Source organism: Penicillium soppii (genome assembly GCF_028829465.1).
Source record: "Penicillium soppii strain IBT 18220 chromosome Unknown utg000005l, whole genome shotgun sequence".
NCBI lineage: Eukaryota > Fungi > Ascomycota > Eurotiomycetes > Eurotiales > Aspergillaceae > Penicillium > Penicillium soppii.
In genome coordinates, this window is record NW_026643235.1 from 2,497,160 (window position 1) to 2,522,919 (window position 25,760).

The following is a 25,760-nucleotide window of genomic DNA, read 5'->3' on the forward strand; positions in this document are numbered from 1 at the left end:
TGTAACAGCCAGGGAGGAGTTGGAAAAGAGAAATAAAAAGTGTAGAGAGGTGGGGAGTAAATGGTCTATCGACGTAGCGGAGAAAAATAACACAAGGTGAGAAGGTGAAGGGGTACCCAAACAGAAAAACAAAAGTAACCATCTATATGACACGCGCAACCCAAAACCTGGTAATGTAATAAAAACAAATCGCCAGCATATTTATATCAACTAGGAGCTCTCGCTCTTCTTCGTGTCCTTGGACTCAGGGGTCTGCTCGGCACGCTCACCCTCCGCCATGGCCTCACTAGCCTCGTCGGCCTGCTTCGCCTCTTCCTTCTCATCGATATCCTCGATATCCTTGGGCGCGGAGACACCCTTGCCCTCATTCTCGCTGTTTTGCTCGTTCTCCTCCTCGATCAACTCCTCCTGCTCCCTGATGACCTCAAGACGCTGCTTGTTGGTGGCAGCACCCTCGGCATTGTGTACCTCGAGTTCGATCTCGTGGAACAGCTCCTCGGGAATGCTAGAAAGCACAGACTTAAGTGCATCAATCTGGGAGGCCATCTCGGACTCCTTGCCACCCTGGGTGTACAGGTAAGCATTGCTCAGGACGAGCAGTGTCGAGGGGACACCCTGCTTCAGACGAAGCTCGAGCCACATGCCGAGATCTTCACGCAGGCGTGCTGGGGACACACCGTGCGTGCGAATACCGCGGGAGGCGCTGGCCATCTGAAGTTCAGGAACGGAGAGCGACTCAACACCCTCGTAAAAGATCGCGCGGTCATCACGTTTGATTTGACGCATGCGGTGTCGGATAGTGTAGCGGAGCATAGCGTCTGTGCCGAACGAGTTCAGGTTCATGTAACGGCAAATGCCGACGAGCTGAGGTCGGGACAAGTTGTCGAGGGTCAAGTCATCCTTGAAAATTTTGCAGACCTTGATGACATCTTCGGTGGAAGGTGATTCGCCAGTAGTACGGATCTTGCGGAAGAAGTCTGCGAACTCGTCGTTCTTGACAGTAGCGGCGGTCAAAGGCAGACCGGTTTCACGGAGAGTGTTGCGCAAGAAACTAGAGACTTCTTTGCGGGTTGAGCTAAGGTTCCGAGCCTTGGTCTCGCGAGCCTTCTGGCCCTCGTAGGTGCTTGGGAGAAGGTTAGGGAAAATCTTCAAAGCGACGGGAAGAAGCAGTTCGGCGAAAGGAACGATGAGGAACATAGAGAAGGGAACAAGACGTCCCAAGTCCTTGGTAGTCCGTTGAAGCTGGAATTGAAGTTAGCCAAAATAAAGCCTTGAGTTCTCTGTCGTTTTATAGAAACTAACCTGACGGTGCTCTCGGCGACTGAGCTCATAACCACCGGCCATCTTCAATGCCAGCCGTGAACTAATCTTAACCTCTGTAGCAAGGAGTTTGGTGCCATCCCAGTAGTGCTGCAATTCCTTTTTGACCTTCTGTCCAAATGTCAAGCTTTTGGTGCTCTTTTTCTCGGCCACCTTCATATCCTCAGGGTTGGTCTTTGAGACAGTTCCGGCGGACTGTGTCTTGCTAGCGTCTGACTGGGCAGTCTGGTTCTTAGCAACAGTCTGTTGCGATTGTGCAGTCTGATCCTGGGACAGAGGCTTCTTCGCCTGCTCAGCGTTGAACCCTGGCGGAGGGAAGTTCTGGGAAGAGTTGGATGTAGATTGTTCGGTCGCATAGCCACGCTGCGGCATCAGAATAGCAAGCGCGGACAATTGAGAGGGTAAATCGCGGCCATTTCGGAGGAGGTTGCGGGCTGCCACAGAGGCTGGGCTCAAAGCACTGGAGCGATTACGGGCTATACAAGAGACAAAAAGTTAGCCTTCGTCGACGCCATCGTATTTTGAGGATATCTCAGTAATTACCGATAAGTGCAGACCGGAAAGCAGGGGTTCCGCGGACCAACCCGGTCGATCTCATTGTTGCGGACATTTGCGGAAGTGTTGAGGGAAAAAAAAAGTAGATGTTCAAGACAGATTGCGAGGTCGTAGCGCAACACCAATGAGAACACCAATCGATTGAAGTATGACTGGATGAACAAAAACAAATCACAGTATTAAAGTGATGGTTACAGAAAGTTGGAATGTCCTAGAACCGGTTGCGATGAGATGTTGTGATGTACAGCCGCGCAGTCGTCTTGCACGTGACTGCTGACTGTCGGGGTTTGTTCGGGGTTAAATAGATATCCGGGTCTAGAACGGGGTGGAAAGAAATATTTTTAGGAGTAAAAACCTTGGATCAAATATATTAAATTGTTCATTTATCAGATCAATCAGATAATTCACGCTATGGAGTAAGATGGCCAATCTCAAAATTCACTTAACAATCTCAAGATCCGGATGTCCAAAAAATCAACGAGGGTATATACAACGTAGAGAAAGACAAGGCAAAACGATGGCATAAAAACAAGGTCACATCGTATCTTCCCCAGTGGTATCATAGCAAAATCAAAAGAAGCAAGTTTCCCCGGTTTCTCAATTTCGCGCTCTAAGAGTAGAATTGTTGTCCAGGCTATCCTCTGGGATAGCAGTTGAAGAGGCATCGGCAGTATCAAGCAACGGAATTCGATCAACGCTACTGCGCTTCCCTCCACTGGCAACATCGATTGCTCCACTGAGCGGACTGGGCTCCGCGACCAGTATTGGGCTACTTGTTCCTTCAGGGGAGCTCTGCCAACGTGCAACATCGGCCTTGAGCTGTTCCAGCTCCTTCTGGAAACGCTTGCCAAAGACATCAATATAATAAGTTGCTCCGTTGTGGATGCTCCAGACAAACAGGGCCGACATGTAAAGTCCACTGGCCCACTTGGACCAGAACCAGATCGGGCAGGGAATCATGGTGGATAGGGCAAACCCATACTGGATGAACATGAAGCATGGCTCTTGCAGCGCTGTTGGGAGGCTCAGAACGAAGCGCCCAATCCAGGCCTTGGAGTAGGACTTGCGTAGCCATGTGAAGCTGGTCGGACGACCGGCGGCAATTTGTTCACGGCGGCGCACGGTGATCAGAAAGTGGTACAGTAGCTGCCACACCAGGTAGGGGGCTGTGGACCAAAGGATCATAGCACCTAGGCCATAATGCTCTGGGTCCGAAGGTTGACTGAATTTGATATTGTACACTGCAGGGAATCGCTCCTTGAGCCGTTCAACTGGCGTCAAGTGGACAATGCAATGTAAGGTAACTGGCGGCATTATATGGATGAAGAGGCTATAGAATAGGATCAGTAAAAGCTATTGATGCGCATGGAAAATACACCAACCTGACAACCTTGTCCATGCTGTGGAACACCATCGAGTTGCGCCACATAGCAATGGCTGCCGCATTGTTTCCAAAGGTCAGACAGAAAGTGCTGATGAAAAGTCGTTTCGAGTTGGGGAAGACCCAAATACTCAGCATGCAGAGCAAATTGACAAAGTAGCAGAGATCAGCCAGGAAATAGTGATATCCCTTGGCCTGGTAGGTGAAGTAGCGAATGGGCATGAAATATGCCAACTGGACACTAAACCAGATGTGGAAGTACTCTGGGTAAGCACCGATCAGGTAGCCACTGATGAATATATTGAGCACACCGGCAATGAAGGACATCTTCTCTCGGAGAGTTACAGTGGCTGTCTTGCTCCACTGTTTTCCCAGTCGTTCCACGCCCTGGTTCATCCGTTGGCGGTATTTTTCCAGCTTTTCATCAGCGGTCGGTGCGCGACGTTTCCATTCACCCACCACGCGATCTTTCGCATTCAAGGACGAGGACTTGAGTTTTTCCCGCTGCTGGCGCACTTTCTCTTTCTGCATGGCGATGGTTTGCTGCCACTTCTCCAAACGCTGCGAGAGTTGGAAGTTGTCGAGCAGATCAAAGATGGTGAGCTTGTCCAGCGGTGGAAATGTGTCCCAGTCTTCCTGGTATGAGCTGCTATTGGAAAAAGAGCCGTTGCGCGACAGCTTGCCAGGGGATGAAGGAGGGGAGTAGAAGCCATCGTTATCGGCGTAGTCGTCCGCAGGGAAGGGCGCATCGATCTCGTCCAGGCCTGGGGTGGAAGCCAGAGATTCGGTTGACATGATGTCGGACTTTCTTCTTGAGCCGGTGTTTTCCATCAAAAACTGCTGCTGAAAGAAGAATATCGTCGGGCCGTCCCGAGAGTTGGGGTATGGTCGGCTGAGGAAGCGGTTGAATGTTAGCATGCCCATATTGACAAGCTCAAAGAGCAGAACGCATATATAAATATGTTGATAGATGTGAGTGCTCAGCAGGCATCAACATCTAAATATGAGAGGCATGAGGAGTAAAAAAAGGACAGTGACCATACCCTGATCGGCAGGTCACTGGAGACTCACGATGTGGTTGGCGATCCAAAGAGTAAACAAATGCGGATCACGGGTGCATGTCACGAAAACGGCCAAAGATGTTCTTGGTTTTGAGTCACTAACAGATGAGGTTATTCTCAGAACCAGCAAGAGAGTACGAAATTGACGTGTGCTTGTGATGTGTTCAATGGTTGGTTGGAGAGATGACGCTTGGGGATCATCGCATCAACTCGTGGCATCCAATCAGAGATTCGCTTTAACCCAGGTGGGATATTCTGGCCTCAGGCCGTAAACTTTATAGATCTGATGAATTATCACTCGACTGACCTTCTTCTTTCTTGCCTCAATTATTGCATGGAGGCAAATAAACAACATAAAATGTTCCATTCAATATATATTTGGCTCTAATGACACATTTGCCCAAACTTCCCGTATATAAAAGTGAGGTCACAGCTCAACTCAATAACCAATAGTGTGAATATTCCCCCGCTTAACGCTCACCAACTCCATCCGTAGATTATTAAAAGAAAAAAAAAGAAGGAGAATATAAAAACAGAAGCCTCAGTATCCGTACTGCGACACAGGGTTGGTATGCGGCCAGTACGCGGGTCCTTTATCGGACACAAATGATTGCGTATAATATCCATTGAGATAGCCAGGACTCGCCTGCATAGGCTTCGGGGCGACGGGTGACTCATGAGGAGGGATTACATGCACCGAGGGTGCCATAGGCAATCCGTATCCAAATCCACCTGTCGGGCTGTGCGATCCACTGGACTCACTATTCGTGGGGGAGAGAGGTACTAGACCGTGCGTGTGATGCATTTTCGAATCTTCCTCGTCAGCCGTAGGGATATTGGAGTCATCGCTTGGATCGAGCATGGCGTTTTCTCTTTTGTGTGCTGACACTGTCATTGGTGCTGCATGTGCGCGAGATGGAAGCTCATTGCTGTCATGGAAAATGGCTTCCGGGAGATGAGTCTGCGACACCTGAATCATGGTGTTCGCATCTATAGGATAGACTCGTGGTTAGTGGAGCTCTTAATAAGGTTTTGTGTCTTAGGATGTGACACCTACCAATTTCCCCATCCAGGTATCTCTCTTCCATGCGTCGTACATAGTAGATCTCATCTAGAACGCACAGTCGGTGCGCAGGTGTAATCTGACGTCGTACATCTTGACCGGCATCTCGCAACTTGTCTGTGGTGACTCCGTGGCTGTCTTTCAACTCACAGAGAATGTGGACGAGAAGTCGCAATCGATCTAATTGCGAATAAGTTATTATTTTAATCATAATGCGATTTCTGAGACACCATTACCTGGCTTAAGAAGATGATCCGGCTCCTTGTGCACCACACCGGCAGGCCACCATCCAGGCTTGGTTTGCTCTGGGTTGTCGGTCTGCGTCACACCGGCAATAGATCGACGTCCATTGTACGGATAATGAACCTGTTTCCTCGGTTCGACAAGCTTCACATAAGACTTGGCGATAGCACGGCAGTTGAGCTGCTGGAAGTCCTCAAATGCCTTCTCGTAGTATCGTCGCAGCAACGCCCGGTTGCCCACCCTCAACACAGTCTGTCCGGTTGGTGGTGCGGTTGGTGGTGGTGGAGAGATAGACTTGGGTCGGGACTTGACAATGCCCCCGGTCCTCTTTGCCTTTTTCCGGCTTTGGCTTGATGTCAATTCGCATGGGATCAGATCGGCACGTCTTGCCTGGGCGGGGTGATCCCACGACGCAGAAGATTGTAGATCCCAGGAGTGGGGTGGTTGGGTCGAGGGGCCTGCAAGGAGAAATGGATCAATCTTGCAGTTCTAGATATTAAGATTTAGATATGTTCGGCTTACTTATAAATTGAGAGCTGCTTTGGTTGGCTTGGCCAGTCATTTCCATGAATCTGCTCGTCACATCTGGTGTGAATATGGCCCCTTCACATCCCGCGAAAGAAGCGGAAGCATCATAGTGCACTTGACCATTATGATCTGTGTAAACCATAAAGTAGTGCGGGGGTGGGTTTTGAAATTCGGTGGTTTGATGTTGAGTAGTCATTGGCTGTTCAAATCAATCTCAGCTTCGCTCCCAATACTATACACTTGTCAACCTTCTGGGGAAAGTCATTTACCATGGCCATTGGCTGCTGTGGGATGCAAGTATCAGAGTGTCTTCGTTCGAGTCCTTCCCCGGGAAATGCAAACCCTCGATTGGTATCCATGATGCAAAGTATGAGAACGTTTGGTTTAGGCGGAGTGGTTTTGCTGTGGGCGTCTTTTGCAGAAGACGATGTGCGAAACAATAACAAAATGACACAGCGTCTGTCAACGAGTACTTAATAATAGTTGTACTGGAGACCCTCTTGACAGGGGTGAGCGCAGCTTGCCGAAGGATAATAGTTCCGCCAACCTTCGACTGGCAGGGACTAGAAGAAGTAGATATAGACCACGATTATGGGGGGGCCTATTGATGATCTTCCAGTCCCGACGCCAAACCCCGAGAATTGGTCAATCTCCACATGACATCGGTGTCCCCTGAAGGTACGAGTCGTCTTTTGGTGCTAATGCAAGGAAAAAGAAATAGCTGCAAAGCAGAGTGTGTGGCAATATCAAGGCTTCCGTGTCATTTCCTGCATCTCACGATCATGCCCCTTTGCAATTGTTGGGTCGAGTCCGGTCTGCGCACTGACACTATTTAGGGCTGTCCACGGATGATCCATGGATGAGTGTCACTTAGGCATGTTCGATCCACGGTTCTATCGGAGCATCCGAGATCATAAATTGAACGTCTCAACTTTTACTCTTCAATTTGTTTGGCGCTTAGACACATTAGCCACAATACAACGTAAATCTTCAACAAATCAGAAATCAGAAACGAAGTTATGAACTTCTCTGAAACTTTGCTTTTCGATCTACCCCATCGGTTACATGCATCGAGACGGTGTGTCGATAATCTAATTCTCAATCCACTAAGCTCCAACGAATCTCCCCCCTATCTTCCGGTCTCTGTAGCATTAAAAAAGAACAAGTGGGCTTGACAAACGAAGGGCGAGGGATGTGTCTGATTAAGTGATCACCCAATAGTTAAGTATAGGAACATTCAACCCATCAAATCACATTTCACGATCGGCGATTTCTTGCCCATTTCAGCCACTAAACACACGAAAAAGAAATAAAGAGCGGTGATTCTTAGCGCCTCTGAGATCATCGTATGCAAGCCCAGGGAAGCCAAGCCCCAACGAGCTACTTGACTAATGCACAGCTTAGGTACTATATCCATATTGAGTAAATTATATTTACCTTTTTATCAATTGCTCGCAGATATGTTCACGGCCCAACGATTTATTGTCTTTTTCTTCTCGCTTTCCTTTTTCCATCATACACGGGCATATTTGTGGATAGTGAGGGTACTTGCTGTAGGTTTATCCCCACCGGGCGCGCTCGGTCCAGCACTGTCCGTGCGAGAGTCTTCCACCTAATCTGAAACGGGATCTGAAAGACCTGTAGATGAAGCCTGGTCGTATTCGGGGTTGATTTAAGGGTCCAAAAATGGATTGATTGGTGATAATGATTGCCATCCGAGCGGCCATCGAATCTTGAGCTTATTTCCAAGCTCGCGGAAACAGGACTAGGGTTTCCGGCGAACGGGTACATGCAATAAAATATACTAAACCCCGTTATTTGATTTTCAGTTAGCCATTGCTTACGCATTCTCATGAGTCTTCGCTTCTTTTCTTTTTTCCCCTACATGTTCGCTTGCTTACGCTCTCTTATATTATCCAGGGTTATCTGTAAATACTAGCTCCGGGTATCAAGTTCCACCAAGGACCATCTTCTCCAGGAGACTCTTCATGCATAATTACAAATTATTTCGGCCGGAATCGTGCATCAACGGACGTGGCAGCCCGGAGCTAGACTCGAAGCATTCCTCGAACGCACAGGGCAATCGATAAGAAGGAGGGGCTTTGAGGTTTTCCCGGCCTCAACCACCATTAGGATCGGTTCCCTGCTCCCGGATCGACAATTTGATGGTTCTGGGAGCGGGGGGACCGATGACTCTTTGTTGTGTAAGCTAAAAGCCGATCATTACTTCGATCAACCGTTTTATGTTCCTTTTATGTCTTTTTTGTGGTTACCAGACTTCTGGTAACTTTTGGAGGGGGGGGATTCGATGCTTCGATGCTATAGCAAACAGAAGAAACCATGACTAGCTGGCACCGCCACCAAAATCTCGGCCTGCAGCTGCGGCGGCAAACTGCATCTGTAGTAAGGCCCAACTTAATTAATTGTCGTTGTTATTCTCCACCGTCTCTTTATTTTCTTTACGGAGTACGGAGTACGGAGTAGTGTTGATTCACTTTTTTTTTCTTCTTTTTTTTCAGGTGTGCGTGGCTATTCATATGGACTGGGCCCAAACAAATTCGGAAAATTCAACCACCCCTTGCTATACGTTACCATTTGACGAGACTCCGGGAGGAATCTGTCGTGCGACGGATCCACATTCACGTACCCGCTCAAGATTGCAAGATGGTAATATTGTAATTCAATATATCAAATATGAAATAAGCACTTACTACTTAGAATAGCACCCGAATAATCTATATGGCGTTTATGCATTTTAGCGATCAACATGCTGGCTTTTGGTCTATGCATTGAGGCCTCAAAATCTAGACCAATTAGGCAGCTTGATTATGCTTCGTGAAAATGGAGGTGAGGAAGAAATTAAAGAAAAGACATCACAATACCTAGTTGATGACTCTGATAGTAAGTTCTACGCAATCGATAGCATAAGGTATACTGCACAAAAACAAAGCAAAGCATAGCAAAGCATAGCAAAGCATAGCAAAGCATAGCAAAGCAAAGCAAAGCAAAGCAAACATATGTCCAACGTAAAACGGTACTATTTCCTGAGCCGCATTGGCCCCAAACTCTGTAATACCCCAAATATGCACAATCCCCACACAAGAAAAACCAAATCAAAAAGCCTCCTCGATCAGTGGCTTGGAAAATAGAAGCGAAGATTCCCCTTGCGTGTAAGTATGTGCGAGGAGAAAGAAGCGCAACAGCCAACCGTCGAATAGATCAACAACGGAATCCATGCAATTGGCATACAATATTGTTTCTAGAGTATGTACATACTGTACCTCCGATTTTGGCTACACTAGACGGAGTACGGAGTACGCACGAATGGATCGCCACGGGACTCCAGCTATTCCTATACATATGCACTACTACCGTCGTACAGCACCAAAATAATTCCACATTCGAAAAGCCCCCCTTTGCTTCTTCGATGTTCGGTGACAGCATATCCAGGGTTCCTGCTGCAGATGCACATTGGATAATGCCAATTAGTCACCCTCTATAGCTATATGTGGGTTACGCGGGTGGTGCTTCCGGAGCTCCCGCTTTTTGAGATTCTATTGCCTTTACAAGCTGGGTGCAGATGGCTTATTGCTGACCAGGTGATAACAGGATTCTGATGCAGGATGCTTGCATTATTGAGCCTTGATCTCGACATTCTTGAAGAGATGGATGTAGCCACCTCCAGATCGAATTTACTACTCCGTACTTATTACCCATTCCCACGGGCCTGTTCGGGCTTACCAGCTGCTCGGGTGGTGGTGGTATCTATGCGAGTGGTACGCATCGATTACGTTGTCCTTTCTCACCGCACTTGGCATTTATCTTCAGCATAAACCCCCCTGGGATTATTTGAGAGCTAGTGCTGCAATCACTCTTTTTTTGTTTTTTGGGGTGTACATTGGTTCCTCCACTTTCATTTCGGGCTATTATTCTTTATCTTGGCAAATCTGAATATCGCCACCACCAAGTTGATGAAGGGAGGGTCTAGATTCAGCATCTTACTAGATAAGGACAGATCGGTATCCAGATCGACCAACTATAGGTGGGCTTTCAAGGTTAATCATGCTTATTATTACCGAAAATAATAAGCCCTCGACAGATGTTATTAGCTGACTATAAGACTGATTCAAGCATAGACCCAAGTGGATTCAGGCCTTAGTCGCAAAAGTCCACCCAACAAAGCTTTTCTGCCCTTTTAGCCATAGGCCCGTCGGAGAACAACATCGTGTTTTCTCCGTTATCACGGCCTAAATATTGAGAATCGCGCCACTCGAATACGGGACTTCGATCTCAACAACCCCTTCCTTGACAGCCACCGATTCACCAACTGTAACATTGTGCTGCCGCACTGGCGCGCCACTCTTCAATTCGTAATTGTACGACCAGCCGTCCCAAGTAATACCCGTGATGGCATCACTCCCATTTGCCATGAGCCGCTGCACAGAAATTGTCTTTGCCGAGGTGTGGGGGATCTGGAATGAGTATTTAGTACCGAGGCGGGCACTTAAATCCGAGACCGAGCCGGTATCCTCATCTGTATAGTTGAACTGCCGCATATTCACAACCGCAATGCGGGCCAGACGGCCATTGACATAGGCCGCATAGGCCGCCTCGGTTTCTTCTGGCAGGGGAAGATTGACAACCCGAATCTTGTCGCTCTCATGATCACCGCTGAGCATTGCGGCGACCATGGCGTTCCCGTAGTACGGGGCCTTGGTGCCGATTGTGGTCTTGTTTGTTTGAACGGGCTGCCAGGATGCGTAGCGGTAATCTGTGCCTTGGTGCATGTGTGTTCGGCGGATACTCTGTGATGCGCAGTATAGATTGAAGTCTACACCCCAAAGCGCGGCACCGAAGGAGTTTGACAGGCCTGGCTTGCCTTGGTGGTAGAGTGAGTTGGTCTCACCCAGGATGTAGGGGATATCCTTGGTGAGGCCTTCGGAGTTGAGAGTGCGGGAGAGGTTGACATGTTGGTCAACGCTGTGCTTTGTTGAGGTATGGTTCATCAGGGTGTGCCGTAGCGTGACACCTGGCACGTCGGCGCCACCCATGTAACTGATAAAACATTAGAGCGGAATAATGAAGATATAGCATAAGGCCTTGAAAACCTACTTGTGCATAGAATTCAAAGCAATAGTGTGATCCGTATTGATTCCGTCCCGCCATGTCTTTACCGCATCCAAGCTGTTCGTCAAGCCGGCAAATGATGGGGCAATGTACTTGTATTCGGCATCTGTTGCCATTTCCGGACAACTCTTTTTCAACTCGTGTCGGACTGCTCTCTCTTTGACTAGCCACTCGGTCACATAGTCCTGTTCTGTCCAATTTGCAGGTCGCACCCTGTTTGGCGTGGTTGTCTTGAATAAATCAGGCTCGTTGCCAATTTCCCAGTAGGCAAGCTTGCCACCTTTGAGAGCCTTGCAAGCCAGAGGGACTGTCGCGAGCAGTGTATTCATGCCAACTGTGCCGTTCTTTCCCATATTAAAGCCATGGCTGAACTTGACACCAGGCAAAGTTGCGTACGACTCAAAATAAGACGGGCCAATGAAAATTATCGATGGGTAGTCTGAGGATACAGCTGGAACCACTGTACCATTGATGGATGTTTTCAGACTTGGGTCGTACAAGGCAAGGTCTCTATACTTTCGTTAGGAATAGAAGGAAGCGCAATTGTGGGACTGCGTGTACATACTGCGTGTTGCCACCAACTCGGAGATGAGGCTTCACGCCTTGGAGGTCACCGAGGTTGTCCAAGAGATTTTTTGAAAACTTGTTTGGTCGAGATAAGTTTCCTAAGAAACGTGTCAGTTATCAATACTTTTGGTGTTTGTCTGCCACTTCTATGTACCTGCAAAGTCAGGGAAAGAGGAAAACTCGATCGAAAATGATACAAATGGGCTCAGTACTGCAGCACCAGCTGCTTGAGGGACCTCCTCACTCACTGCAATAGCAGAATTATCTCGCTCGATGGTTGTTGGAACTGCGGCGGCAATAGCCGCTCCTAGTAAGAGTGAAACAAACATTTTCCTACAATATGAACTCGTTGCTGGTGCTTGGGGAGTCCTCTGGTTTTCTTTTGTCAGATTGGCCTGTAAAAGCTGATCTCAAGGCCCGGCAAGCTTAGTATTTATATTGAAGATTGTTCAGTCTAACAAGGTTATTGAGGCCCGAAAGTTCAATTGCCGTTTGGCGACAAACAGGAGCATATCAACAGATCTCGTCACATATCGGGTCTGCTATTGGAGCAAATATACACTGAATAGCTGTTTGGAAGGAATTTATCCGGACTGTCAGTGCGGGGGTTGCATCTGGGGTTGCGGAGGGCCGATCGTTGCACTGGCGGCGTCAGGGGTCGGCTATTGAATGTCCCGTATGGACATGATCATCATGATCTAAACCTCCATCTCCTAATCTATTGGTTGATTGGTGCATGGGGTAAATGAGAAAAAGTAAATCATGGAAACCGGGAAGTATGGGGTCAAGAATATATATACCACTGGATCTACCTCTATAACCCCGGCAACATTCGATTTCTTTCTTTTCTATCACCATCTAGATTAATTTCTCGATAATTTCGGTAATGATATAATTCAAACAAGGAGAAAAGTGAGAAGCACGGGGTAGGAAACAAATCTACAGCTTGTGTTTCGCTCCATGGCTTGATATAATGTTGATTAGCATGGACCTAATGTGTACTTACACGCTGGTACCAAATAGAGATTAGCCCTGCTAATGGGGAATTCCAAGGTTGAAGCGTATCGAACAATATACATGATATGTCATATTTGATGCTTGCGCATCATCATTTAAAGTCCACAACGTCTCCATACTTCCCCATGGGTTTATTTATATAGCTCATCTCCCATGAATCTATTATCATAATTCAAGTGAGACTATTTGAGATGAGTTTTACACTGGGCTTTAGAATTAGGTAAAATCTGCACTAAATGAGGGTGTATTCTTATATACATCTTTGTGCGTGTATGTACGTGATTCTTCCAAGTCTCACCAGAAGCTAACCTAGGACTTTCTTCAATGTTGATAACCAGCGAGATCAAAAGTCGAGCTAAAGTAATGTCTGTATAAGTTCATCTATGCACAGACTATCTATGTACTACACATTATGGCAATTCAGGCCATTTGTGAAGATATGCTAGATCAATCTGTGACTATGCCATTGAACAATTAGCAAACTCGTCTCATCTTCCATAATCTTCTCATAATCTCTTATGGCTCTTGCTTTGACTAAGTCTCAATGCAAACGTGCTGAAATTCCTGCTTTCTAAATTTCATCTCCCTCTGTTTTCTTCTTTCCTTTCTCCGCCTGACTAACTTCCTTCTTCACGTATTCACGTTACTTGAAAATCCCTGAAAACTTTACTCGCGTAAGAGTGATGGAAAGGCCCCGTTGTGTGTGTCCCATCAGCCCACTAACAAAGTCATTCCCAGCATATCTCTTCCCTTTCTCCGTCTGTCACAAACATGTCCAACCCAGAAAGCAACCCCCGCCGGGCTCCGTCTCGTGTTCATGATTCCACTTACTTAGCGATTCCTGAGATCGAGGAGCTTGTCAAGGCGTATGAGGTAGAGCAAACCGCCCAAAAGCTGGAGACTTTGACCTCCTTCATGCTGGCATTTGCCTTCAATACAGATGATGATTGGAGCACCAAGATCGAACACGACAAGGAATGAAACCAGATCAACTACTAAGTTGTGAAGGTCGAAGGCAAGGACAACAAAAGAATCCTTCACACTATCGCCAAGGTCGTTCCTAGCCCCGTTGAACCATTCCCGAAAGATTGGGAACAAACTATACACAACTTGAGAACTGCCCCGAGGAACGAGGATCGCTGCTGGGTTATATTGATTCGTGGCCTCGAGGTCCGATTGATTGAGTATTATCGTGCTCATGAGCCTGGAGTCCGTATGATCCCCTGTGACTTTATGATTGAGGGCCGGAGTTCCGAGACTGTCCACATTCGCACTAATGATACCGAGGTCAACTCTATCCTCACCCGTCTCCCTCTTCAATGGCCAGAGCCACTCAGCGAGATTGAGCTTACTTGTCTAGCTGTCCAGCTCAAGGCCACCAAAATCAAATCTAATGAGACTGAGTCGTTTCTTTCCGACACCAGTCTGAAATCATCCAAGCCAACTCTCAGTGATGGCCTCAAAGTCAAAAATACCATCGAGGTGAAGCCTACTGCCGATAGTCAAGCTGTTCTTGAGATTAAGGCTGCCAGCAAGGCTGAGACTTTCACCCACGATGAAGCCTCCGCTGAGATGCAGGATCTTGCAAAGAATTCTACGGAGGAACCCGGCAGCACTGGATGGTCTAATAAAAAGCCCAATGTTGTCGCTCAGGACACCTTCGCCCTCCAGGACAAGGCCGCCGCTCCAATCGTGATTCGCGCCCATTGCACAGGCACTTCTCAGTTGAAGCCTACTTCACAGACTAGGATTGATCCAAAGGATCCCCTTGCCAAAGAGAAACTTATGGCCCGGCTCAAGTCCATTAAAGAAGAACAGACCAAGGACAATTTCAAGAAAGCGGTTAAAGCCAAGATTGATGCTGAAGAGGCAGCCGCAGCCGCTAACATGACCAAGTCTGCTGCCCAGGATGAGGCTCCTGCCCAATCCAGCGCTGCTACCACGACCAAAACTTCTCCGCAGCCAAAGGCTGCCCCCGGTAATGTATCCTCTCAACCGGACCGGTTTTCTCAGGCGAAAAAGCTCGCGCAGCTCAAGTCTAAAGCTGCCATGCGGACAAAGGTCATGACACAAGCGAAGCCCACTGCTCAAAATGAGAACACTCCTTCGGGAGCGATTCCTTTTAAGAGCAAGAGTGGCAATGACGCGTAGTCCCGCTCTATCTAGCCCTGATATTGTATTGTTTTATCATACGATCAATGTCTTCGTGAATCTCGCGTGGTTTGAAAATTCTATTTCATTTTATGCTTTGTTTTCTTAGCTTGACGCGCAACTTTATTGACGGATTAACCGAGAGATATCAAAAGAAGTTGGGGGCGAGGCTTTGTTTTGCGAGTGAGCGTCTATTCTTATTCTTACAAGGCTTTGTTTTCGTCCGCTTTGCGTGGATGGTTTGTTCCGCACTGGATTTCCAAGGGCAGACAGGTTGAATAGCAGCCTCGATGCATGATCAACGTTACCTAGTATTTATCAATTAAGTGCGTGCTACAACCACCCTACCAATTCACGTTGTTTCAATATCATAGATGTTGGGATAAATCACTGTCACCGATTAGGTATGAGCTATGAGGTATGAGCAGCCAGAAACTAGAGAATGCGAAAACTGGTATCAATTGACAACCTCGTCGATAACAAGAAAAGACTGCCTAACCATAGTCCCATCCTCTCTGCAATCGACTTGGGCAGAAACGAGAAAAACACCAGTCAGGCTTAATAATCTACAAAGACGGAAACGCAAGGCAAACACAAAGCAAGAGGTCATCACACAATCCGCATAAATACCATCGAAAAGACCTAGGTGTACTTCCGAAGCTGTTGGGAAATTGTCAGTATGGTTCTGCGCAAATATAAAGAAAGACCAAGAGAACTCACATCTAGAGTCAGCGATTTACTGCTGTTCTCAACCTGATCACGGTAAATACCGACCAGCGCCTCACTGTTCTGGAACAGACCGGTCTTTAAACTGATAACGATGAACTGCATACCGGGCGCAGCATGGTCATGAATATAGTTGGCGATGCGGGCCACGTTGGTGTTGTCGAGGGCTGCGTCAACCTCGTCCAGCACGAAGAATGGTGATGGCTGATAAGAGTGAATGGCAAACAGCAGAGCAAGCGCGGCCATGGTCTTCTCGCCACCGGAAAGGTGCTCCATGTCTCGGAAACGCTTGAGCGGAGGCATGGCGTGGTATTTGATGCCATCCAGGTAGGGCTCGTCCGAGTCCTCGATGTCCAGGTAACTGTGAAATGTTAGTCCAAATTCTGGTCACGACCGAAATAGAAACTTACGCTTGTCCTCCTAGAGGGTAATTTGCGCTCCGTGTGAGTTCACGGTAGATAGGGCCGATATGCTCAGAAATGTGGGTAAATGCTTTGTTGAAGAGGTCGGACCTGGTCTTCATCACAGACTCAAACTCGTCCTTGGCCTTTCGTGCGGATTTCCGGGCATCCTCAAAGTCTTTCTCGGTGCTGCGAAGTTTGTTCTCAACGCTTTCGAGTCGCTCCATCGCACGGGCATTTGGTGCCATCTTGTCGAGATCGTTATTGAGAACGCGGACTTTTTCAAGCAGCTCTTCCTCGAGCTTGTCGTCAGCCTCCTAGTCAAAATGATCAGTATAAGAAAGACAATAATGTAAGCGAACACAAACCTCTTTGAGGGTTTCTCCCAGAGCATCAAAGTCGACTTCAATACCATAGTCGTGCACCACAGGAGCCTCGTCCAGCACATCGCCCTCATCCACATCCATAGCATCAGGATCTGCGGCTTGCACGAGATCGTCAATAGGAAGCTTGTCAAGGCTGTTGGAAGAATCGGTCAAAGGAATGTCGATATCTTCGAGTTTACAGCGACGCAGAAGAGCATAACGACTAGAAGAGTTTCTTTGGATCTCCGCCTCAAGGGCATTGACATTCCTCAACGCAGCCTCGACATGCTTGCTGCGCTTCTGGAGTTCGCGGCGTTGCTCAGCCAAAGCCTCTGCCGATTGCGCATAGATTTCCTTTTGCTTCTCGAGGGCTTCACGAAGAAGCTCAAGTTCCGCTTCAGATTCATCAAGCCGGCTGCGGATCTCTTCTTGCTGACCCTGTAGCTCCTCAACAAGGGCCTGGTCACGGTCAAGTTGAGCCCTAAGACCATTGATCCGGTCCTCGGTTGCTTGAATGCGTTGCTTCTCGAAACTGAGCTGATTCTCAATTCGGCTCTTTTGCGTGGTGAACTCGAGCTTCTTTTGGGCAGCCTCTTCTTGCAGAGAGCCTTGTTGAGCTTCATACTCTCGGATGTCATCGTACCCTAGGCGCTGGCAGAACTTGCGGTAGACTTCATCCTCGACGGTACTGACTGAAGCCTGCGACGTTTCAATGGTTTCGTCAAGTTCATCGAGGGTTTCCTTGCGTTCAGTATACTTAGGTCGCAGGTCTTCCATCTGTTGCTTCACAAACTGCAGCTCGCTGCGCTTGCTATCAAGGTTTCTCTCGAGGGCCTTCAGCTCGTCGCGAGAATAACTCAAACGCTGCTCAAGGCCTACGAGTTCACCTTGCAGTGTCTCCTCTTCTGAGCCGCGACGGTGGCTCTTTGGAAGATTTGCAAGGTCGTTCATCAACTTCTCCTTCAATTTATACAAGTTCTCGACCTCAGAATCTTCCCATCGCTTAGAGTTCTGTTGGGGACCTCGTCCACCAGTCATGAGACCGCCCTTGTGGATAACAGTTCCATCGAGGGTGACCGCTTTAGCATCCACATTGCGCTCGTAGCAGAGATATTTGGCTGTTGCTAGATCGTCACAAACAATGGAGTTCCCGCATGCGTAGCTAATCGTACGTGCAACCGAGTCATCATAGTCAACAGTCTCAATGGCAGGCCGCATACCCCGGTGCATACCCTTCAAGTTTGAGTTGAACGCCTTCACCTGGATAGTTTCAAGGGGGATGAAGGTAGCCTGACCGGCTCGCTGGTCACGAAGGTGCTGAATGCACTCTTTGGCGGTCTTCTCGTTGTCAACAACGATGGCATCGAAGTGTCGACCAAGCACGGTGCTGACTGCATCAGAGTACTTCTTCTGCTTTGGCCGGCAAAGGTCGCTGACACGACCTTTAACGCCTGGGAAGATGCGCTTCAGAGTCGAAATCAATTCCTTGGCCCGGACCTCGCGTTCAGTCTGCTTTTTGCCATCATCGGCCTCGAGAAGTTTCCGCAGCACGACCTGAAGCTTCTCTTCTAACTCGGTGCGCATTTGAGAAACCTTCAAACGCTCCGAGGTCAGCGCGTTCAATTCCTTCTTCTTACGTTCGATATCTTTAGAAGTTGATTTGACCGTGTCATTAAGCAATGATTTTCGCTCGCCCATGGTTTGAGCATCGGCTTCCACAGACTTGAGTTGCCATTCGGTGTTTTCGAACTTGCCCTTCAGACTGTTGACGGCTTCGGCCTCGGTCTTTCTCTGCCGACGGAGGTTGTCGAGGTTCAGAGAGTCCGCAGAAGAACGACGGCTGACTTCTTCTCTCAGCTTGTGATACTCTTGCTGATCAGCTTCGCTCAGCTGGCCGCCTTTTTTGCTCATGGTCTTTTGCCATTCGGCTTCCCATTGAGCCTGAGCTTTCTCGACAAGCTTCAAGTCTCTTTCTAATTGCTTTTCATTGTTCGATTGAGATGTGCGTTCTTTGCCGATTTCGTTAATCTTTGAAGAATATCTCTCAACCTTTTTCTGAGTGATATCGATCTTCTCGTCCACAGGTACAAGTGAGTTGTTGAGGTCCTCGATTTCTCTCTCCTTTTTGGTGATATTCTTCTCGGCCTTGCTGACATCCCTCCCAACACGAGCATGATCTTTCTTGGCATCTTCGACGTTTTTCTCGTATTTTTCAACCCCACGGCGGTATTCCTTGAGCTCGTCTTGATACTTTTGAATATCCGCGCTTGAGTCGTCAATAAGTCGCTGGAAGTGGAACAACTTCCACAGGATATGTGTGATGATCGCCTGATCGCGCTCATCGGCCTTTTTGGCGTAGTTCTCAGCCTCTCGCTTCTGTTCCTGGTATTGCTTGACCTCAGAGTTGATGCCTCTTCGACGGTTCAGCTGGATGGTCTGCTGTTCCGCGGCTTCTTCCGCCTCCGCCTTGAACTTTTCGTAGTCGGCCTTGTGCTCCAGACTACCGGAGATCTGTTCGATTAACCGGGTGAGGTCTTTGGGCGACTGCGACGCGATCGCTTCGACGTCACCTTGGAACACTAGGAAGTTTCGTGCTTTGATCAAGATGTTTTCCTCCTCGAGGGCCTCGTTGTATTGGTGGGCGGTGACGATCCGGTTATTGATGCGGTACTCGCTGACACCTTGGCTGGTAATCGATCTGCGCCATTGCTGCTCTTCACCAGCATCATCTTCATACACAGCCATCACCCAGGCGGACTTTGGGTCATTTCCACCAGCATCTTGGGAGGTATCCATATTCTCCGTTTCCTGCTCTTCTTCGTCATCTCGTCCCTCGGCTGCAGGCTCTCCGTCCACTTTCGATGTGCGCAATACACGGCCGCGGTACACAAGATCACGGAGATTGGTCGATCGCAAATGAGACGACTTAATTCCTAGAACGAAAGAGATGGCATCCATCCTGGCGGGTGAATTAGCACATTGCTCTTTGTTAGAAAAGACACAGGACTCACGAATTCGATTTACCAGAGCCATTCGGCCCAATGATAGAGGTGAAGTACGCATCTCCGAAGAGCAAGACATGGTGGCCTTTGTAGGATTTGAAGTCTGCGGAAAGTTAGCAAATCCCCGAGGCGCACATCAGCCAGCACGTACTGAAAAGCTCCAAGCGAATGAGTTTTCCCATATTGACAGCCGCTTCCCTGAGGGAGCAACGCGCCGAGAGATTCAAGAACGCTGTTAATCAAAAAAACAGAGGTGTGGGCAAGATGTGTGAGGGGCGCGATAACGGGTAAATCGCGTCGATTCAAGACGCGCCGGGGCCATCACGTGGCTGCTAACTCTAATGTGTGGTGTACAACTACATAATTGTACTTCGTACGGAGTACACCTAACTAGTCCGAGTTCACTTTGTTACTCGATTCTGAATTACAGTCGTCAACTGTGATGTTTAGAAAAAACTCGCTTTCTTTAATATGAGTACAAGTGTTGTGCTATCGCTGTGTGACAGACAATGCCAAAATGATATACAGATATGAACTAGACACGATACGAAGAGTCCAAGGTAATAACTCCATGACGTTGATCGGTCTTTAAGTAAATGGCATCTTCATATTCACCATACGCCCGAAATGCAAGAGATCATTCGACACATACCCGTTGGAGTCCAATCGAAATTGTGTCTTGCGCCCTGCGACTTGCACAATAATGAAGTCCTCGTTTGTGAAGACTTGACGCATAGACTGGAAGGTGCGCCATAACTGGAAACTCAATGCGCTGATGGGTGACTTCATGAATGTCGGGTCACTCTCCAATCCCCGGCCGAGTCTCTTGCTGTCCATCTCGTAGCGCTTGACAGTTTCCGGAGACACGGTCATCCTGCGCTTGAAAGAAATATCACCAGGTGCCACGTCAACCTGGTAAGGCTTTTTGAATGGCATCATGCTTCTGACCGTGAAAAGCACGCGCATACGACCATCTAAGTTGACGGCCTTGATATTCTTGACGAGGAATCCAGTTCGGGAAATGAACAAAGTACCCATAACACTCATCACGATGCAAATACCACCAAATAGATACTTCTGCCACATGGGGAGTGGGAACACAGGATCTCGGAAGACCGCGTTGGAGTTGTAAAGGGCATAGGCGAAGCAGAATCCGGACAAGCCAAATGCGGTTAGAACGTATGGACGATGAGACGGAGCCTTGAATAGAACCACTTCGCCGGCCTGAAACACCTTTGTTTGGAGCTTTGCAAGCGCTCGGGGGTTCTTATTTCCACCCATGCCTGAAGCTTGCCATGGAGAATCAACGGTTCTGGCTACACCCTTGGCCTTGCTGTGAGGGGCACTGGAATTAAAGTAGCGCCATGATGATGTCGGATTTGATTTGAAGCCAGGTCGCGTTGGGTTCCCTAGGCATTGGCGCCAAAAGATCCGAAGGGTAGGAAGTCTGGCGGACATGGTTGCGCTGGTCCTGTCCACACTCAAGTTAGTAAAGCGACCAATGCCACGAGGCCCAGCAAATGAGCCCCATAGACCTAGATGGAAATTGACACAGAGCAATTAACTCTTCTTAGCAACTTACCAGGAAAAAGGAATCAATTAATTGTGTTCTCCTCGGAAAGCGCCGACAGTTCGAAAGCAAGCATAGCGGCAGAAAAATGTTCCCGTCCCGGCCGCCGGTGAAAGCTCCCAACACCCTCAACACCTCCGACAATTGCCTCGAATTATCTCCAAACGACAACCCAAAACGAATTGAACTCGGATATTTGCGCGCCTCGACGTGGTGGTGGGCTCTTCGTTGATCCCGCTCGTTTCTCCCGAATCCAGCTTCCGCGGCGAGTTGCGACACCCGCCGGTCTCCATCGCACCTCCCACATCTCAATCTCTTGAGAATCACCCTGCATACAATGGCAGCCAAGATTTCCGTCGGTCAGATTCCGGCCATGTTTGCCCGACGACAACAGACGGCATTCGGTGTCGGCAGACGTGAGTGCAACCCATGCTCATGAGAAACAACTTTCCGCAACAGAAAGTCGCTCCGTTGAGCCCAGTTCTTCGATTGAACTTCCTTGCTATAGACCAAGCAAGACCAACCATATACTGATATCATCTCTCTGCATAGGCCTTCAATCGACCTCGTCTCAGACCCAGAACCCCGCCTACCCGCTCTACCCCTCGGTCGCCCAGCTCCTCCGTGAGAAGGGCATCCCCAAGTCCGATGTTTCCAAGATCCCCGCCTCTGGACCCAAGGGTCGTCTCCTCAAGGGCGACGTCCTCGCATACATTGGCAAGATCGCCTCCGACTACCCGGCCACTCAAGCCGCCACCCTAGCCAAGCTCACCCACCTCGACCTGAGCAACATTAAGATCGCAGCCGCCCAAGCCCCAGCTGCGCCAGCCGCGGTCGAAGAGAAGGTTGTCGCCGCTCCTCCTCCCATGATTTCCGTTGCCGTTTCAGTTTCCCTGGCGGCCGTGTTGTCCGCCCAGAAGAAGATCCAGGACAACCTTGGCGTGACAGTCCCTCTGTCTCGATTCCTGGCCATCGCCACCGACATCGCCAACGATGACCTTCCCCGCCTGGCTAGCTTCAAGCCCTCTGCCGATGAGCTCTTCGAGGAGGTCCTCGGCTCCGAGCCCATCAACACATCCCGTGGCGCTTACCTGCCCGAGCTGAACGCTTTCGAGGCTCCTCAGACTGTTCGCTCCAAGCCCGTCACTGAGGACCTTATCGATTTCCTCAGCGCCAAGTCTTCTAAGAAGTCTGCCCCTGCGGCTTACGTTGAGCCCGCATCGGGTGCTGCTTCTAATGTTTTCAGCCTGACCGTCCCTGTTGACGAGCAGGTCCGTGCCAAGGAGTTCTTGGAGCGGATCAAGATGCTTCTTTCTGTCGAGCCGGCACGATTGGTTCTCTAGATTTATTTTTTGTCATACACCCCCCTTCGAGTTTTTTTTGGTTTCCTCTAGGTCTGTGAGCAAGGATCGCGACACGTCGAGGCTCAATCATGAATGTATTCAATGTAGCATAGTTAATCGGATCTTGCCTTGAAATGGATTACTTCACTCAACAAAGCACATATATTACAACAAACATAGGCTCATGAACAGTACAGTACGACCACCAGGACTCCAACAAAAACAGAACATTGACTTTCAATTCAGTCGCAATTCAATTCAGGCATGGCATAGATCCCATGAATGTTGATGTGGCTAAATTCTATGAGATGGGGGCACAGCACAGCCGTGTGCCAAAAGCAGAAGGGGTCATGTCATCATGAAAAGCAAACCCATGCAAGACAAATTGCAATAAAAAACCCCGCCGTAAACACCGTATACCTGCAACCATTGGAAACACCAAGCGCCGCCGCTCAAAGCCTCGAATAAACCTGGTTGCGAAAGTGTTCGTTGACTCTAGGGCACTAGCGGTAAAACCAGGCTAGCAAAAAGCCCGAGTTTGAACGAAAGAAAGCAAGGAGGAAAAGGAAAAGTAGGGAAAAAGTAAACAGCAAAGAAAAGGAAAGAGGCAGAGAAGAGAGAAAAAGAAGCGACGAGTATGCAAAATTGCTTCGACCACCCGTAAAATGCTCTGAACCACCGATGGAAAAGATGCAATAGATGCCCAACGCATAAAAAGATGAAAGATCAAATGCCACCTCATGCCATGCAAAGATTAACCCCCAGTGAAGTAAACCCATGAACCGTAAAAACTCCGTGGCGAATGCAGATGAAGAGCCGAATTAAAGAGGATAGAATGGAATGCGGAAGGCTAGCGAATAGTACCCCATTCAGCCAGCTTGCTCCCTTCACGGCGGGTGTCTCTGGTCGCCCGTCTATCGAAGATCTTCCAGAACCTGAGTGTTTCGTCACCTGCTCCTGTTACGACGGTCTGGCCATCGGGGCTCATGGCGAGGTAAAGAACGCGGAAAGTATGACCAGTCAGTGAGACGATTTGTTCCATGCGAGGGTATTTCCAAATGACGATTTGGTTCTGGCTGTAGCCGTGTGTGCTGATGATCTCGTCTGAGTTCTTGGACCAAGAAAGGTTGCAGACCTGGCTACCAGTGTCGACCTCCTTGATCATTGTTCCGGTCGAAGTGTTCCAGAATTTGATCGTGCGGTCTGCCGTACCTCCGCCTGAGGCAAGAAGATGATGCTGGTGTGGAGACCACGCAATAGCCTTGACTGCGGCATTGTGGTCAGAGAAGCGGTAAAGAGGCGTTTCATTAAGCTTGTCCCAGACCATCAGCTTGTTGTCGTTACCGCCAGATGCCAGTTGGCCGTCTTCGGTGTTCCATTTCAAGCCGCAAACTTCTTGCTTGTGACCAGAAAGCTTTCGGATGTACTGATCGGGAGAGCGAACATCACGGTGGTAGATGAGACGGTCTCTGGATCCAGATGTGAGAATGTGATCATTCCATGCCAGAGCGCCTACTCGGTTGGTGTGTCCGATCATGGTTCGTAACCGACGGCAATGCTCAGCATCCCAGATTTGTACAAGACCTTTCCCTGTGCCAATTGCAAGATGAGTACCCTGTGTCGTTTTGTCAGTACTGTTCAGCATTGAAAGCGAGGATGGTTTGTTTGTTACCCTTTGAATCCAGTTAACACTAGTTACGGTGTCATCTTTCAGTTCGCACAATCTAGTGACTCGTCCGGTATGTGAGTTCCACATGTAGACAGAATTGGCCAATCCAACTCCGAGGACATTGCTGCTGCCCCAATCGACCAGATTCAGGTAAAAGTCATCTTGCAGGTCAGGTGCATCCAAGACCTTGTAGGGAACCTTGTTCACATAACGGGCCTGTTTGCGAGGCGTCTCGAGTATCCGTTGGCTATCGTATCGGATAGGAGAGAGGCTGTACAGTTCCGACCGGACATCTAAGTTGGGTCCATGGAGACTTCTCGGGGTTTTTGAAGGGGTCGGGTGTCCAGATCCAGGCCTTGAAGGTCCATAGTTGAAGAGATTCTTGTGAGGGGTGGTTGGGGTGATGCTTGCAGGAGGTAGATTGGCAGCAATATGTGCAGGAGGTGTGTGGGAGCGAGTCTTGTCATTAATTCCATTAGTGAAGCCATGTAATGGGTCGGCTGGTGTTGAGTTCAAGTCGGGTTGTGGAACGGTGTTTCCAAACAGTTCGCTGCGCAAAACCCGGGAAAATGTACGGTTGGCTTCGTCGGCTAGCGTCAAAAGTTAGGATGGGGTTGCGCATAAACCTTTGGGTTCAAAATGCAGACATACTTTTTTGGAAGTGTAATTCGGAATGAGGTCCACGCTTCTTGGCCTTGGAGGGAGTAGAGGGGCAACCATCTTCGTGCAACAAGCTGTAAGTCGCCTGTAGATCTTGGCCGTCGCGGTTGGGTATGAAACTGGCTTTGAATTAGCTGCAAATCAACAAAACCTTGCTGATATCGCTTTATAGCAAGCTGTCAACCGAGGGAAATCAAAGGTAGGACATACCGATCCCCATAGACTCGCTGTCGCTTGCGACACGGACTCGATACCGGCGTTCGCTCCCGCCGAGCGCCAGCAGTCTCATATTCCTTCAAAGCTTTCGTTAATGCATTCGGATCAACTGGATCTGCTCCCTCTTGCGGGCGATTGCCGGAGTTGTCTGGGAAATACATCGTGCGCTTGGTCGGCATGCTTGGCGGTGTTTTTGATCCAGGTGGCGATACAAAGCTTGAAATTTGCGATATTTGAGGCTTTGCTATCGAGCCATTCGCGGCTTCGGTTGAATTCTGAGGTCTGTCCGCCATGGCAATGGTTGATTGTCTGTTCCGAGCCTCAGAGAGACAAAGTGCAACCGATCAAGCACGGACTGAGAGTTGCATAAGAGATATTTGACGCGCTTGCCAATCGAAATGATCAAATATGTCGGATTTGGGTCGGCGAGAGTATTTGAAGGGCGGATTCACAAGTCTGTTGTTGTTGATTCAATGGAGTGGGGAATAGCGCTGATCCCAGATGATAATGGCTGAAGTTGGGAAGATGTCAGAATGAAGCAGCATTAGACCCTGTTTCACCAGGCAGATCAACAAAGAAGTGTTTGAAGACCTGCGGCGTATGAATGAATGGAATGTTCTCTTCCAAGGGAGTGACGGAGTTGCGCAGGGCGACTCTGGGTCACGCGTCGGGTACGCTAAACCCAATCGAGGGCAGTTTGAATCAGACTCACCACTGTCTTTTTTTTGTTTAGAACTGCTACGGAGTACTCTGTGCTTATGCTACTCTGTTAATAAATTTTTATACATATCAAGA

General features: G+C 48.7%; 9 protein-coding genes across 9 annotated transcripts; 2 read left to right on the top strand and 7 right to left on the bottom strand.

Moving 5' to 3' along the window:
• Positions 1 to 210: 210 nt before the first annotated feature.
• Positions 211 to 1,930, bottom strand: N7529_006383 (MRS7 family protein; the record flags this gene model as incomplete). Its single annotated transcript, XM_057241910.1, has 3 exons — positions 211 to 1,242; positions 1,303 to 1,796; positions 1,864 to 1,930. 3 exons carry the CDS (start codon positions 1,928 to 1,930, stop codon positions 211 to 213), a joined length of 1,593 nt encoding a protein of 530 aa, XP_057097269.1.
• Positions 1,931 to 2,472: 542 nt separating this feature from the next.
• Positions 2,473 to 4,180, bottom strand: N7529_006384 (glycerophosphocholine acyltransferase; the record flags this gene model as incomplete). Its single annotated transcript, XM_057241911.1, has 2 exons — positions 2,473 to 3,205; positions 3,258 to 4,180. 2 exons carry the CDS (start codon positions 4,178 to 4,180, stop codon positions 2,473 to 2,475), a joined length of 1,656 nt encoding a protein of 551 aa, XP_057097270.1.
• A 678-nt stretch (positions 4,181 to 4,858) lies between these two features.
• On the bottom strand, positions 4,859 to 6,510 carry N7529_006385 (DUF2841 domain-containing protein; the record flags this gene model as incomplete). The annotated part of the gene is made up of 5 exons (XM_057241912.1): positions 4,859 to 5,307; positions 5,375 to 5,560; positions 5,617 to 6,081; positions 6,146 to 6,350; positions 6,421 to 6,510. 5 exons carry the CDS (start codon positions 6,508 to 6,510, stop codon positions 4,859 to 4,861), a joined length of 1,395 nt encoding a protein of 464 aa, XP_057097271.1.
• Positions 6,511 to 10,398: 3,888 nt separating this feature from the next.
• N7529_006386 (glycosyl hydrolase family 79 C-terminal domain-containing protein) lies at positions 10,399 to 12,174 on the bottom strand (the record flags this gene model as incomplete). The annotated part of the gene is made up of 4 exons (XM_057241913.1): positions 10,399 to 11,206; positions 11,264 to 11,788; positions 11,844 to 11,943; positions 12,000 to 12,174. 4 exons carry the CDS (start codon positions 12,172 to 12,174, stop codon positions 10,399 to 10,401), a joined length of 1,608 nt encoding a protein of 535 aa, XP_057097272.1.
• Positions 12,175 to 13,633: 1,459 nt separating this feature from the next.
• Positions 13,634 to 15,013, top strand: N7529_006387 (uncharacterized protein; the record flags this gene model as incomplete). Its single annotated transcript, XM_057241914.1, has 2 exons — positions 13,634 to 13,735; positions 13,871 to 15,013. 2 exons carry the CDS (start codon positions 13,634 to 13,636, stop codon positions 15,011 to 15,013), a joined length of 1,245 nt encoding a protein of 414 aa, XP_057097273.1.
• A 642-nt stretch (positions 15,014 to 15,655) lies between these two features.
• N7529_006388 (cohesin subunit SMC1) lies at positions 15,656 to 19,689 on the bottom strand (the record flags this gene model as incomplete). The annotated part of the gene is made up of 6 exons (XM_057241915.1): positions 15,656 to 15,673; positions 15,734 to 16,100; positions 16,150 to 16,457; positions 16,509 to 19,464; positions 19,517 to 19,610; positions 19,659 to 19,689. The coding sequence occupies 6 exons, from the start codon at positions 19,687 to 19,689 to the stop codon at positions 15,656 to 15,658; spliced, it is 3,774 nt and encodes a 1,257-aa protein (XP_057097274.1).
• A 406-nt stretch (positions 19,690 to 20,095) lies between these two features.
• N7529_006389 (uncharacterized protein) lies at positions 20,096 to 20,965 on the bottom strand (the record flags this gene model as incomplete). Its single annotated transcript, XM_057241916.1, has 1 exon — positions 20,096 to 20,965. The coding sequence occupies one exon, from the start codon at positions 20,963 to 20,965 to the stop codon at positions 20,096 to 20,098; it is 870 nt and encodes a 289-aa protein (XP_057097275.1).
• A 449-nt stretch (positions 20,966 to 21,414) lies between these two features.
• On the top strand, positions 21,415 to 22,420 carry pdx1 (uncharacterized protein; the record flags this gene model as incomplete). The annotated part of the gene is made up of 2 exons (XM_057241917.1): positions 21,415 to 21,493; positions 21,630 to 22,420. 2 exons carry the CDS (start codon positions 21,415 to 21,417, stop codon positions 22,418 to 22,420), a joined length of 870 nt encoding a protein of 289 aa, XP_057097276.1.
• An 850-nt stretch (positions 22,421 to 23,270) lies between these two features.
• N7529_006391 (WD40 repeat domain-containing protein) lies at positions 23,271 to 25,258 on the bottom strand (the record flags this gene model as incomplete). The annotated part of the gene is made up of 3 exons (XM_057241918.1): positions 23,271 to 24,679; positions 24,741 to 24,868; positions 24,960 to 25,258. 3 exons carry the CDS (start codon positions 25,256 to 25,258, stop codon positions 23,271 to 23,273), a joined length of 1,836 nt encoding a protein of 611 aa, XP_057097277.1.
• Positions 25,259 to 25,760: the final 502 nt, after the last annotated feature.